General features: G+C 43.4%; 1 protein-coding gene across 2 annotated transcripts in view; it reads right to left on the bottom strand.

Annotated features, from left to right (window-relative positions):
• The window catches only part of PARP12 (poly(ADP-ribose) polymerase family member 12), a 40,832-nt gene that overhangs the window by 15,344 nt on the left and 10,414 nt on the right, over window positions 1-15,074 (bottom strand). For both annotated transcript variants that reach the window (XM_046020332.1, XM_046020331.1), the window contains 3 exons: window positions 9,382-9,505; window positions 3,995-4,190; window positions 12-153 (listed from right to left, as the gene is read on the bottom strand). In XM_046020332.1, the coding sequence (XP_045876288.1) occupies window positions 12-153; window positions 3,995-4,190; window positions 9,382-9,505 (462 nt within the window). The remainder of the gene's footprint in view (window positions 1-11; window positions 154-3,994; window positions 4,191-9,381; window positions 9,506-15,074) is intronic.

Here is a 15,074-nt window from a genome sequence, read left to right as displayed (position 1 = left end):
TCAAGACGTACCTTTGAAGTCTAACTCGTATCTGTGCTTTCCGGCCTGGAACTTCAGGACGGCAGCCTGGGCGTCAGAGCCCGGGGCACAGTACGCCAGGTAGGCCTTCTCCAAATCGCTGCTGGTGACAGTGGTCACAGGGTGCTCCATGCCCTACAGGGAAAGCCAGATAGACACCCCATGAAGGCAAGAAGCTACGATGATGAAGAAAGCTGCTGGGCGCGATCCACTCCACACTGCAGACATGCCTGTGGTGGGTATCTGTGTCATGGGGGAGGCAGGGAAGCGGGGATAGAGAAGCCAGGGAGCAGGGGTGTGGCAGGAGGGGGAGACACAGAATAGAAGCCAAAACAAATGCCTCCTAAAAGCTGCCCAGGAAAATAGTAAATGCAGGTCCTGCTAAGCAGGTAAGTAGATGGCTGCTGACAGAAGAAAGCAGCATTCAAATTACTCATAATGGATGACATAACCATTTGAATGAGGGTGAACGTCAACACTGAATTCCTTGATCCACTTGGAGGGATGGGCTGAGCATGGCTGCGTCTTCTCTGCCCATTCTTGCACCCACCACCCTTCAGAGCTTAGTCCCTCTCTGTGTTCTTTCCTGAGCCCACGGAAACTATTTTTGCATTACCCATTTTGATCCCACACCTTCTCTCCAATTACCTATAGGACACCTAAGATTTCAGGATGGACTGAGTTTGAATTTTGACCCCTCTGAACCTCAGTGATCTCAACAGGACAGGAACAGGAACAAACTTAAGTCACACCCCTAACACGAGACAAGAGTGCCATCCCATCCTCAACAGGCTGGAAGAATCATTAAAATAAGGCCTGCAGAGCACACAGCACAGTGCCTGGAACCAAAGCAAAGGTGCCACAGAAATATTGGGCCGGTTTCTAGATATGCCCGTCGGAAGCTTGAAGACGAATCTGGTCTGGAGACAGAGGTGCAGAGATCACTTAAGGTGGCCGCTAATGTCAGAAGAACATCAGGCATGGGCTGAACCCTGGGGACCCTCCCCCCAAAATTCATGAAGGGGAGCAGAAAGAAACAGCCCATGAAGGAGACAGAGGAAGAGCAAGGCAGCCAGGAGAGTGAGGAGGGAGTGGGCCAAGGCTGGAAATGCCACCAGATTTGGCACCTGGGACCTTCACCATTTGCAGTGTCTACAGCACGGTGAGGGCTGTGCCTGGCAGTGTCCCACCTCCTGCGGGCACTCCATGAATAGTGACTAGATGAGGGGCACCTGGGTGGCTCAGCTGGTTAAGCAACTGCCTTTGGCTCAGGTCATGATCCTAGAGTTGAATCCCGCATTAGGCTCTCTGCTCAGCAGGGAACAGGGAGCTGGCTTCTCCCTCTGACCCTCCCCTTCTTGTGCTCTCTCTCTCATTCTCTCTCAAATAAATAAATAAAATCTTTTTTTTAAAAAGTGACTAGATGAACAAGTAACAGGAACAGAAGTCAGATCCTGGCAAGTAGGGGAGTAAAGGAGGGTCTTGCCTTTCAAGTAGAGATGGATGCGTTGTTCAGGTACAAAAGGGTAAGGGCAACAGTAGAGGTTTTATAGCAAGCTAAAGAGGATCACAGGAAAGGGGAAAAAAATGCAAAATGTCAATCGACATGAGAAGCCTGCTGAGAATGATCCAAAGAGGATACAGGTCAGGGTAAGGCATCCTGGAGCCCAACACCTCAGGGATGTCAAGGTCAACATAGGAAAATTCAGTGGGCCGAGAACAGTAATACCTTTATAACCACGATTACGTTATGAATTGAATTGTGACACACTGGTTGCCAAAAAAGATAAGCTGAAGTCTTAACCCTAGTACCTCGAAACTTGACCTTATTTGGAATCAGGGTTACTACCCTGTAATTAGTTAAGATGTAATTAGTTAAGATGAGATCATGCTAGAATAGGATGGGCTCCTAAACCACACAACCTATGCCCTTATAAGAGAACAGTCACGTGCAGACTCAGGGAGAAGGCCACATGAAACAAGGCAGAGCCTGGACTGAGGCACCCACAAGCCAGGGAAGCCACCAGAAGCTAGGAAGAGCAGGTAGGATTCCTAACAGGTTTCAAAGGGAACGTGGCCCTGCTGACACCTTGGTTTTGATTTCCAGCATCCAGCTGTGAAACAATACATCACTGTTGTTCTAAGCCACCCAGTCTGTGGTGCCTCAGGAAATTCATATAGGGTGGAGGCAATGTGGACCTGAAACTGGACTATACGTCCTGAGCTCAGGCAGAAAAGAACCTAGTTTCCCTGAATCAAAAGAAAATGGTCCTAAACTGTCAATTAGCATAAAAATAAGAAAGAAATCCACATATGTAGGGACACCGGGAGTATGTGGGGAGAAGAAGAGTTAGAATGGACAGGCCACCCTAAGAGAGGATCCAGCCGATGGTACCAAATGAGACCACACAACCAAAAGCGACTGAGCCCACACACGTGCATCTGTACCCCAGCACCGTGCAATATATCAATGATACCCAAATACAGGTCATTGCCGGAGATTCTCATGTCCTGAATGAGGTTATACACCCCGACTATACTGCAAGCAAGTAGCCGCACAGAAAAGAAAAAGGGGAAACCCTAAGTATGGGTTGTTTGGAGGAGAAAGGCCCCTACTCCAGTCCAGTTTGCAAAGTCACCTAAGGAAAAATACTTTTGCATAGGGTGTCACTAGGGTCTAGTGTCATCCGACTCAGCTCCCCAAGAAAGGGGACAAATCCCAAAACAAAAGGTGAAATGTTGTTGCATTAGCTAAGTGTTTCTCACCTGCCACAGGTTCCCCCATGATGCTACCAGGTAAGCTCCATTCAGGGAGCATGACCAGCCCCTCGTTCTCTCCTGATCCTCCATGCCAGGCACGGCCTCCTCACTTCTGCTCCTGACCAAACCAAGAGCAATGCCGGGGAGCCTCCTTGAGCAAATCTACATGGCAAAGAAGGTGGATAAAACCCCAGGATGCTCAAGAGAGGCAGACAGGTGGGAAAGAGGGCAGACGGTACAGCCACCAAGGAAAGGCTGGCACTTGACGACGCAGAGAGGAAGCAGATGAAGGCTGAAGTGAGGGCCGTGATGAGCGTGACCATGTCCAACAGGCCAGAGGAAAGCAATTACTCTGTCCTTCAGCCAGCCAACATCTCTGCTCTGAGGACCTGCTAGGTACAGGCACTATTCTCCACACAGAGGCATATCAGTGTTACAAGAGAGACCAACCTCCCTGTGCTCATGCAGCCCTCATTACAGTGTTCCCAGAGAAGAAGACATTCCAGGTGCAGGTAAGAACAAGAAACTCAAGCTTTAATACAGACTTTTATAACCTGGAAGAGTATAAATGTCTATCAGACCATAATCCCAATATTCATTTTGGAAAGCTATCCATATAGACGTGGTGACCTCCCTATCCTTGTACCTCTACAAGTGACCAGGGGACTCAATCTGATCCAGCCATGAACATCTTCAAATAATTGACAGCAGCAGTTATTAGATCCAGATTCCAAATCAATATCTGAAATGAATCCATTTTCTTACACTTGCCCACATTCTGTGAAGTTGCTGCTACAGAGAAGGCAGAAGGCCACCTTTGAAAAGCCTTCAAGTGTACTGTGCAGCTACCCAGACTCTCCTTCACACACAGGCACTTGCTCTGTTCGACAGAGAGGCATCTTTCTACTCCATTTAACAAAACCAATGAAGAAAGGTCATCTCATTAAAATCTATAGTCATTCAGTTCTCATGAAGCCAACAGATACCTAAACATTCAAAGACAGAACCTCCTACAAAGGAACGACTAACCAGTTTTGCCCTAATTCCCCCAAAGCAAGTGAGTCATAGGAGGATATGGGCATCTTTGGCTCTGTCAAGGACTCTCTAGGAGAGTCCAGACAACCTTCTAGGACAAGCCTCATGTTCATGTCTGGGAACAGCTCCTCCATCATGGACGCGAGGGGGAAAATACTTGCCCTCTTTCTGTGACACTTACTTGTTGTCCATATTCCTGCCAAGAACCAAACTCATCAGTCCAGTACCAAACCCAGTCAGTGGTGAGGATGAAGTGTGGAGGTTTAGTAACCGAGGAGGCCGTGGAGAGGCGGCGGGCTGGGGCCGCGCCAAACATCATGGACTCAAAGTCTAGACAATCAAAGTGAAAGTTGCTGGCTGACTCAGCACACAGGATCCTGCAAAAGAACATGAGAGGTTAATGGAATTCTCCACCAGCCAAGTGAACACTCGGGTTCCACCTGTGGTCTTCTAGATGCTCAGCTGATAGATGTGAACTTAAATATAACAGTGTCACACTGTGGGGGGGGGGGGGGGAATGTTCCAAGTGGGAAGAGGGGAGGACAGTCAGTTCTTATACAAAAAAAATAATAATGAAATTAATATTCTCTGAAAATAAAATTAGTCTCTGCAAGATTGATTAAGAAAAAAGGAGAATATTAGAAATACAGATGGTAAAAAATGAAAGACGCCATAGATACTAAAATGGATATTATAAGCAACTTTATGATAATTGGTCTGACAACAAATAAAATGAACAAACTCCTGAAAAATATGATAAATTTACCAAAATTAACTCAAGAAAAATAGAAAACCTGACTGATCCTCTAACAATTATAAGAAACTGGTCAGTAGAAACTGACCCCCTCAAATAAATAAAATCTTTTAAAAAAATCTTCCCATAAATTAAACATTACGCCTAGATATTCTTTAGACACATGGTCAATTATTCTGGAAAAAATAATTCTAACTGTACATGGGTTTTTTCAGAGAACAGAAAAAGAAACCATTCCAATCTCATCTTTATGAGGTTAGATACTTCCTAAGATAAAAACCAGATCAAGATAATATGAAAAAATTATAGACCAATCTCACTCAACCATGGATGCAAAAATCTTAAATTAAGTACTGGCCATCCAAATTCAGCAGTGTGTGTGTGTGTCTGTGTGTCAGAGAGAGAGCGAGAGAGAACTGCACAACTATGACTTAAGCCTAGAAATATGGTTGACTTATCAGAAAATTAATGTCGTTAACTGCATTAACAAATAAAGGAGACCAAAGCATGGGCTCTTGATACAGAAAAAGCACTCAATAAAATTCAATTTTTATACACAATTTTTTAAAAACCTCCTAGAGGGGCGCCTGGGTGGCTCAGTGGGTTAAAGCCTCTGCCTTCGGCTCAGGTCATGATCCCAGAGTCCTGGGATCGAGCCCCACATCGGACTCTCTGCTCCGCAGGGAGTCTGCTTCCTCCTCTCTCTCTCTGCCTGCCTCTCTGCCTACTTGTGATCTCTGTCTGTCAAATAAATAAAGTCTTTAAAAAAACAAAAACAAACAAACAAAACCTCCTAGAGGTGTCTGGGTGGCTCAGTTAATTAAGTGTCTACTTCGGCTCAGGTCATGATCTCAGGGTCCTGGGATCAAGCCCCATATGGAGCTCTCTGCTGAGCATGGAGTCTGTCCCTCCCTTTCCCTGTACACACATGCACTCTCTCTCTCTCTCTCTCAAATAAATAAAATCTTTTTTTTAGATTTTATTTATTTACTTGAGAGAGAGAGTGAGAGAGAGAGCATGAGAGGGGAGACGGTCAGAGGGAGAAGCAGACTACCCGCTGAGCAGGGAGCCCAATGTGGGACTCAATCCCGGGACTCCAGGATCATGACCTGAGCTGAAGGCAGTCACTTAACCAACTGAGTCACCCAGGCTCCCAAATAAATAAAATCTTAAAAAAAAAAACCAACCCTCTTAGCATACTAGGAATAAAATTAGGATTTTTAGCAAGTCAAAGATTCCAAACATTCACTCATGCTTAAGGCGAAACATTTAATAATTACTCCTCTTAAAATCAAGGGAAAAAAGAAGAAAAAATAATATTCCAGCTAATCATCACTTACATTTAGCATGGCATTGGAGGTCCTAGCCACTACAATAAGGCAATAAAAAGAAGTAACATGCATAAGAATAAAAAAGGAAGAAATTAAAATGCTATTCACAGGGGTTCCTGGGTGGCTCAGTCAGTTAAGCTTCTGTCTTTGGCTCAGGTCATGATCCCAGGGTGTAGGATGGAACCCCACATTGGACTTCTTGTTCATTGGGGAGTCAGCTTCTCCCTCTTCCTCGTAAAATCTTTTTAAAAAAATGCTATTCACAGGGGGCGCCTGGGTGGCTCCTTGGGTTAAGCCGCTGCCTTTGGCTCAGGTCATGATCTCAGGGTCCTGGGATCGAGTCCCACATCGGGCTCTCTGCTCAACGGAGAGCCTGCTTCCTTTCCTCTCTCTCTGCCTGCCTCTCTTGTGATTTCTCTGTCAAATAAATAAATAAAATCTTTAAAAAAAAAATGCTATTCACAGATACTAACTTCTAGATAGAATACATAGACAACTTTGAATTATAGAGAATTCAAATTATCAGTAGAGTCTTCTGAGTTCAGATATTTTAGTAAAGTTGCAAGATGTAATAGTTGACAAAAAAGTCAACTGCATTTCTGTGCATCAGCAGAGAGAAACAAAAATTTTTTTACTGGGGATGCAATGTACAACATGATGGCTACAGTTAACAAGGTTTTATGGTATATATATATTATATATATATAAAATATATATATATATATATTTTTAAAGATTTATTTATTTATTTGACAGACAGAGATCTTAAGTAGACAGAGAGGCAGGCAGAGAGAGAGAGGAGGAAGCAGGTTCCCTGCTGAGCAGAAAGCCTGATGCAGGGCCCGATCCCAGGACCCTGGGATCATGACCTGAGCCGAAGGCAGAGGCTTTAACCCACTGAGCCACCTAGGCACCCCATTTCATGGTATATTTAAAAGTTGCTAAAAGAATAAATACTACAAGTTCACATCATATCATAAGGGAAAAAGTTGTTTTTGTAACTGTATGAAGTGAGGGAGGTTAACCGAACTTACTGTGGGGGTCGTCATACAATGTATACATCTATCAAGTCCTCGTGCTGCCCACCTTACACTTCTACACTGTTGTATGTCAATTCTGCCTCAATACAACCGGAAAAAAAAGTAATTCTCTAACGAAAGATACCCAAGACGTTAATGGAGAAATTACAGAACTACTGAAAGATATTTTAAAATATTTAAATAAATCAGCTGCTATCATGTATATGAACAGAAAATCTCAACACCATTAGGACGTCAGTTCTCCTAGGACTGACAACAGTCAATGCAATTTCAATTTCAAAAATTGCAACAGAGATAAACCAGTAAGATTTAAAAATTTCTAAGGAGGAGCAAAAGACCAAGAGCCCAGGGAGCTCAAAGACAGACAAGACAGGAGAGTGCCTTAGCAGACGCCAACACATACTCTAAAGCTCCACTAGGTAAAACAGTGTGACACAGACCAATGGAAGAGAAGAGACCAGAAACAGACCTGGGTGTACTTGCTAATTCCACACCTGTCACAGGTGGCCCTGGAAATACATGGAGAAGAGATGGCCTACTTAAACAAGTGATCTTGGCACACGGCTCTGAAAATAAGCTATAAAACGTGTTAAGAGTTTGCCAAATTTAGCTCAATTTTGACAGGTTTGAAATACCTGCTGGCAGTGGATGTTGGGGATGGCCACACAACAATGTGAATGTACTGCCACCACAATGTACCCTTAAACAGGGTTAGGATGGCAAATTTTGTGATGTGTATATTATCCCAATTTTAGTTTTTTTAATTAAGTACGTTTTTAAAAAGCAATTTTGGCAAAACTGGTTAATTAATCTGTGTAAGAATGAAAGTGGACCCATACTTCACCACCTGCAGCAAAAGAGTAAACACAGTCCTTAAAACATCGAGACTTTTTAAAGAAAATTTAGAAACATTTCCTTATGGTCTTGGGATAAGAATTTCTTATGACTCAAAAAGTACAAAACCATAAAGGTAAAGATGGTTAAATACTTCTCTACATTAAAAAATACCATAAGTTGACAGGAAGAATTTATTTTCAAAGCACATTTAATATCCAGAAATTTAAAGAGTTCCTGAACAAAATAAAAAACTAAACACACAATCTTCCCCTTCAACAAAACAAGCAAACTACAAGGAATGGCCCCAAAACAGGCAGAGACACTTTCCCTCATTAGGACCTGGAGATAGGCAAGCAGAGACACCACTTTACATCCCCAGGCTGGGCAAAGTTCAGAAGGCAAACAATACCAGACATTAGGGAGATGGTCACCACAGACCGTGGACGGGGGTGGAAAGCCGCAGGATCACTTCAGAAAACAGTTTAGCATCACCTGGCAGAGCTGAACACGGACCCAGAGTACCCAGCCCCCCCCAACCCCCGCAGTTTCATCTGCCCCCCCCAACCCGCGCGCATGTGCACTGTGGCTGAGTCTTGAGAACAGAGCGCTGAGAGAAAGGCGCCAGACACTGTGGTAGAGAGGGTAAGTCTCCATTTAGACGGGGTTCAAGACCAGGCGAGACTAATCTGTGGTGACAGATGTTGGAACAATGGTGGCCCACGGGTGGGCAATGACGCAAAGGGGACAGGAGAGGACTTTCTGGGGTGATGCAAACGATCTCTGTTTGGATTAGAGTCTCTGCTACATGAGCGTGTGCATTTGTCAAGACTCAGCGAACTATGCAATTACTATCTATGCACTTCCCTATGTGTAAATTCTGCCTCAGAAAAAGAAAGGGGGGCACATGTGAGCCAACTCATCTTCCAAAGGGGAACAATTTGTTTCACATACTTTACCAGCAGCAATTTGTGTGTAATTGCACTCTGAGCACAAATTTATTTTTCCCACTTAAAAAGTAGGCTTAAATTCTTTTCTTGGCAACGTATTTTAGCAAGTTCAAGCAACAATATGAGAAGTATTTGAAAATAAGCCTCTCTGGGACTTGCCAATTGACTCTGAATTGACTAAGTGAAAACAGTGGGACACACTTAGAAAAATTAAAAAGTTAAAAGCCAAACAATAAACAGCAGTTCAGCTACAGGACTTCACACACAATGGCTCAAAGTTCACAAATGAATGCCTCTTGCTCTTCTGCAATAACCAGTGTGGATATATGTACGTGATCAATCCCAGCAGCAAATGATTCAAACTCACTTGGTACCAACATCTCCTTTCCCCTTCCTAAAGGAGAGAAAGGTGGAAAAGCAGAGGACCAAAACACAGTATGAACATTAACTTCTAATTTCCAGGCCAGAGCCTTCACCTCTGGTCCAGGTTGTTTACTTGGGGTGGGAGAGAGTGTGTATGTGCGCGCACGCGTGCGTGCGTGTGCACGCCTGTGTGATACACACACGCAGTATCAAATCTCAACTCTACTGAGTCTCAACTCCCCACCCTGCACTCAAAAGCCCAGGCACACAGTGGACACAAGTGACATATTTCATACCTGTCTTTCCTGGGATTGCTATATGCCTCTTCAATAAGCTCCATTTTGTCCAAATCCTTCCACTTGCCTCTGTCCAAGAACTGCCATCGATATGGCAAATGGAAGTGAACTTTATTGCACTTATCTAAAATAAGAATATAAGGAAGTAAGACATCTTGGCAATACACAGCATGACCTAGTCCTGTGGTTCTCAATGGGTGTGGTGCTGCCCACTGAACTGGAAACACTTTTGAGAACTGCAGGGGAGTCATTTTTAGAGCAGTCATACCTGAGCACCTAAATACTGAAATGCTGTGTGTTTTATTATACACACTTCCCTTTTATGCTTCCCCTTGTAACAGGACGTTATGTCCGTTTTTAAAAACACATATGTTAGTAGGTTACATCATGTATGAATTTCATCTCGCCAGTAAAGAAGCTGATAGTGAGAATGCCAATCAGACTGCAGGGGGCAGTCTGATGACCCATTATTGCTATGCATGTAGCATGTGGACAAGGAGCGGTCATAGCAAAAACAGAGCCAGGTTCATCTCCACTAGAAACCCATACCCCAAACCCTGACACATCTGACCACACCTAAGTCAGCAGCGTTGGCTCCAGCCCACTCTGATCTTCTGGCTGCTAACATACTCACCCCCTCAACACCCCCCCACATCTCTGAAGGTGTTTATACACACCACCCTGCCCCTGCCCAAATACACAGAATGGCCCAGCTCTACTGTTCCCAGCCAGCCACTTCCCCCCCCATCTTCCCTGTGCTCTCTGGGACCTCTGTCATTCCAGCGCATCCTGCCTGCCTCGCCTGGAATGCACCCAACACTTTCTCTACCTTCCAATATTCTATATGAGGTTCTGGTACATCCTCACAGAGGAAAGGCAGACTTTAAAGAAAAGCAGCAGGATGCTCTTTGCACTCTGATACGGACCTACCTCCAACATACATGCTACAGGGTAGAAAGACAGATGACAAGGTGCACATGCCTCTATTTGGGTGAAACACAGAAAAGAAAAATTAGAGATACTCTGATTGAATACATATATACACACACATTTTTCCTTGCTGAGGGGAAGTGGGTCACCATGGATCACTAGGAGGAAAGATTCCTGTTGCTTCCTATGTCTTCAGAATTCTGAACCATAAGAATATATTCCAAAAAACTAAATGTCTAGTTAAGTGAAAAAAAGATACAAAGCAGTGTGCATAGAGCACCTGTGTGAGAAGGAAACTGACCAGACATATATGCTTGTACCAGAATAAAATCTTTAGGAAGGACAGCCAAAGAACTGGTAACAATGATTGCTTCTGGAGGGGATCTGGGTGCCAGAAAAAAAAGGTATGAGGGAAACATTTCTTACTGGCTGTCCTTCATACATCTTTTTTATTTTTTTAAGATTTTATTTATTTATTTGACAGACAGAGATCACAAGTAGGCAGAGAGAGAGGAGGAAGCGGGCTCCCCTCTAAGCAGAGAGCCCGATGCGGGGCTCGATCCCAGGATTCTGAGATCATGATCTGAGCCGAAGGCAGAGGCTTCAACCCACTGAGCCACCCAGGCGCCCCCTTCATGCATCTTTAATTCATCTTTCAAAACAATGACAGTGAAGCGTGGCTAATTTGACACTGGAAAAAAAGATAAAATTTTCTAAAATTCTATGGAGGGGCACCCGGGTGGCTCAGTCAGTTAAGCATCTGACTCTTGATTTCAGCTAGGTCCTGATCTCGGGGTCGTGAGATCAAGCCCAGTGGGGCTCCATGCTCAGCGGAGCATATGCTCGAAAGATTCTCTCCCTCTGTCCCTCCCCCCAACTTTTGCACATGCACTTTGCTCTCTAAAATAAATAAATCTTTAAAACAAACAAATAAATAATAATAATATAATTAATAAAATTGTACACAGCCTTTCAGGCACATTTCAATGCCTCTTCTTTCCCACAGACTCTACAAAAGTTACCTTGCAGGGGGAGAACCATGGAGGCAGGCAAGCAGACTGCCTGGGACTGTCAAAAGCCAGGCCTGAGGCCAGGCAGACAGGACAGACAAGAACACCCAGCCAAGAAGACTCAAACGAGGAAATTCCCCAGTTCACCAAGTCTGGGTTCAGCCACTCTGGGGACTCAGGATATCATGACTTGTCCAGAGTTACAGCATGAACAGCTCACACCAAGCTAAGAGACCTCATGGACTCTCTACCAGACTTTGTACAACAGAATGATAATGAAGGCCCAATCTGCATAGATAAGGTCACAGCCATGGTCCAGAGATCATAACCAAATAAGGTTTCTTGTTCCCTCCCTGAGGGCACTAAAGAAATGATCAGGGTTAATGATCAGTGTTCAGTCACTGCACCTACAGACCCCAGCTCAGGTGAGTGCTGGACAGCCTGAACAAAGACACTCACCCTAAGAAGGTCCCCTTCAGGGAAAGCACACCACCCATTGCCCTTTAGGCTGACACCTCCTTGTGAAGGACACAGGGGCCAAAGCAAGGTGCTATGGTCGAACAGCAGTCCTGGGGCCTCCAGTTCTTAATGTGAGCTCAACGTGGAGCCCACATCACTCACAAACCAGAAGGAGCCCAAGAAAAGAGGGTGCCATGCAGGTCACTACAGCCATAGTGGCAGGTGAGGGCAGAGTCTCAGGTGATGAGGCCCCTTGTCTGCCACATCTTCCCTGGTCCTCTTAACCCTTTTCTCAATTTCCTTTCCCTCCTTCTAATGTTCCCTGCTTTGTTGTGGCATTCTAGAGTCTAGGCTTTCCGGAAGGTGGGCTGCAAAAACCACATCAATTTGGGAGGCAAAATACCACATCCATATCCCCTTTCTCCCTACATCACTTTAAATGACAGGCTGGACGGGGCACCTGGGTGGCTCAGTGGGTTAAAGCCTCTGCCTTCATCTCAGGTCATGATCCCAGGATCCTGGGATCGAGCCCCGCATCGGGTTCTTTGCTCAGCAGGGAACCTGCTTCCCTTCCTCTCTCTCTGCCTGCCTCTGCCTACTTGTGATCTGTCAAATAAATCTTTTAAAAATAAATAAATAAATAAATGACAGGCTGGAGAGAAGAACAAATCCAAAAATGCCGGAAAAAAATAAGGAGTGCCATCAAAAAAACCACAGAAGCACATAGAATCAAACTGACAAGAGTTAAAGAGAGAAAAACATGGGTAAAATATGCAGAAGAGAGCTGCTGTGGAAATGGGGTCTGGGGTAGAGGTCCTTAACAAACTCAGAGTTACATGTAACAAAAAAGCAAGGACACCTGGCCAGTCACAATGAGAGTAAGTGGGACCCACCCACTAGAGCAGGTACTCCCTCTGTACCCTGCTTGTGCCCTGCAACCTTGTTCTTTGCCCCAAGGAACATTCGAGTGTGGCCAGAGTGCTGGAGAGAGAGAGAAACCATCAAAGCCCCCATCCCACTCCAAGGATACATCCCAGCAGCCCACGCCACCAAGTAGCTCTTCCCCACTAAGCCCAATGAGAATCGGCATCACCAGCAGACCCCAGAATTCTCAAGAAGATAACCAAGAGTCACCCAACATGTGAGGAAAAATAACACGGACAGGAAGCTAATTGACACACAAAAATCAATACCTAAGGAATAATTATTAGAGTAAACAGATCAAGAGTAACAGCTAGACCTACACATAAAAGTGAAACCTACAAAACTTGTAGGAAAAAAAAACCCCATAGAGCCATTTTGGGGGGCTTAGAACAGGCAAAGATTCTTAGGACACAAGAAACAAACTATAAAAGAAAAAGATACTAATATGGTTATTGATATTGTAACTTTTATTCCTCAAAGACACCATAAAGAAAATGAATATGAATGATACAGACAGGGAGAATATATTTTCAATACCTCTATCTGACAACGACTTCTATAAACAATACTCAAAAACCCTCACAACTCAATAATGAGAGATCAAACAATCCAATTTAGAAAATGGGCAAAATAGTCACAAAACACCACATATTGTATAATTCCATTTACATGAAACATCCAAGCAAATCCATACAGACAGGATGTAAACCTGTGGTTGCCAGGAGCTGGAGGCAGGGAGAATGGGCAGAGCACCTCTTTGGGGCTAAAGAAATGTTCTAATATTGACTTGATGATATCTGCATAATTCTGTAACTATGCTAAAAACTATTAAATGGGCAAATTGAATGGAATGTGAATCATAATCAATACCTCAATCAAGCAGTCATATAAAAAAATTAGCAAAAAATTTAACCAGATACTTCACAGAAGATACACAAATGGCCAATAAGTACATGAAAATAAACATTAAACATCATTATCATCAGGGAAAGATAAATTAAAACCACAATGAGATATCATTACTCATTAATTATAATGGCTAAAGTTTAAAAGACTGACAATACCAAGTGTTAACAAGAACACAAAGCATCAAACTTTCCTACATTGCTTGTGGGAAGTATACCTACTTTGGAAGACAGTGGCAGTTTCTTATAAAGTTAAACACATACTTACATATTCCAGTAATTCCACATCAAGGCCTTCACTCAAGAGAAGTGAAAACACATATCCACATGAAAACTTGTACATATTTATAAAAGATTTATAAAATCCAAAAACTTGAAACCCCTCAAATGTTCATCAAACATATGAATGGATAACCAAATTGTAGTCAGTCCATGCAACAGAATAGTACTTAGCAATAAAAAAGACCAAACTACTGATCTCCCAGCATGGACAAATCACAAAAACATGCTAAGTGAGCAAAGACAGGGAAAGAAGAATACATGCTGTATGATTCCATTTATATGAAATTCTAGAAAAGGAAATTCTACAATGACAAAAAGTACATAGGGGCTGCATGAGGTCAGAAAACTAGGGGGTGAGGATTCACTGTAATGGGACAAAGGGACACTTTTAGAATTAAGAAATTCTTCCATATCTAAATTGTTATTACCAGAATTTAGTGTATATTGAAAAATTCTAAATATTTAAAATTTTACAGTGGGTAAATTATAGCTCGATAATGTTGATTTTAAAAACATACATGTATAAATGACACACATATATGTTTGAGCTAGCATTCTGTTTCCATGAACCGAGCTATAAAAATATGCATGCGTACTCAGATGCTCAATGGACTATCATTCTCACTGGATACTACAGTAGCTTTTTAAAAATAAGATGCACTGGGGCGTCTAGGTGGCTCAGCGGATTAAGCCTCTGCCTTCAGCTCAGGTCATGAACTCAGGGTCCTGGGATCTCAGGGTCCCTGCATCGGGCGCTCTGCTCAGCAGGAAGCCTACTTCCTCCTCTCTCTCTCTGTCTGCCTCTCTGCCTGCCTCTCTGCCTACTTGTGATCTCTGTGTGTCAAATAAATAAAGTCTTTAAAAAAAATAAAAACAAAAATAAGATGGACTTACATATACTAAGGTGGAAAAAATCTCCAAGACACAATGTTAAGTAAAGGAAGCATGTTAAGGAATACCTATCACATGTACCCATCCATTAAAAAATATGCAAAGCAAGCATCATGACCACACAGCACGTGTTTACCTTTGGGGAAGGCTGAAGGAGAACTTCAGAATTTACTCTGTATTATTGGACTCTTTTACAAAGTGAAAGTAGTCCTGAATTGCTTGGGTGGCTTTTAAAGACTGAAAATGAAACAAGAAGTTTGGTGTGTTTTTTTTTTTTTTAAGAGTCACCAAA

The sequence above is a fragment of the Meles meles genome, chromosome 10, assembly GCF_922984935.1.
Source record: "Meles meles chromosome 10, mMelMel3.1 paternal haplotype, whole genome shotgun sequence".
In the NCBI taxonomy this organism is placed as follows: Eukaryota; Metazoa; Chordata; class Mammalia; order Carnivora; family Mustelidae; genus Meles; species Meles meles.
The sequence above is the reverse complement of the archived record's forward strand: the minus strand, read 5'-3'. Positions and strand labels throughout refer to the sequence as shown.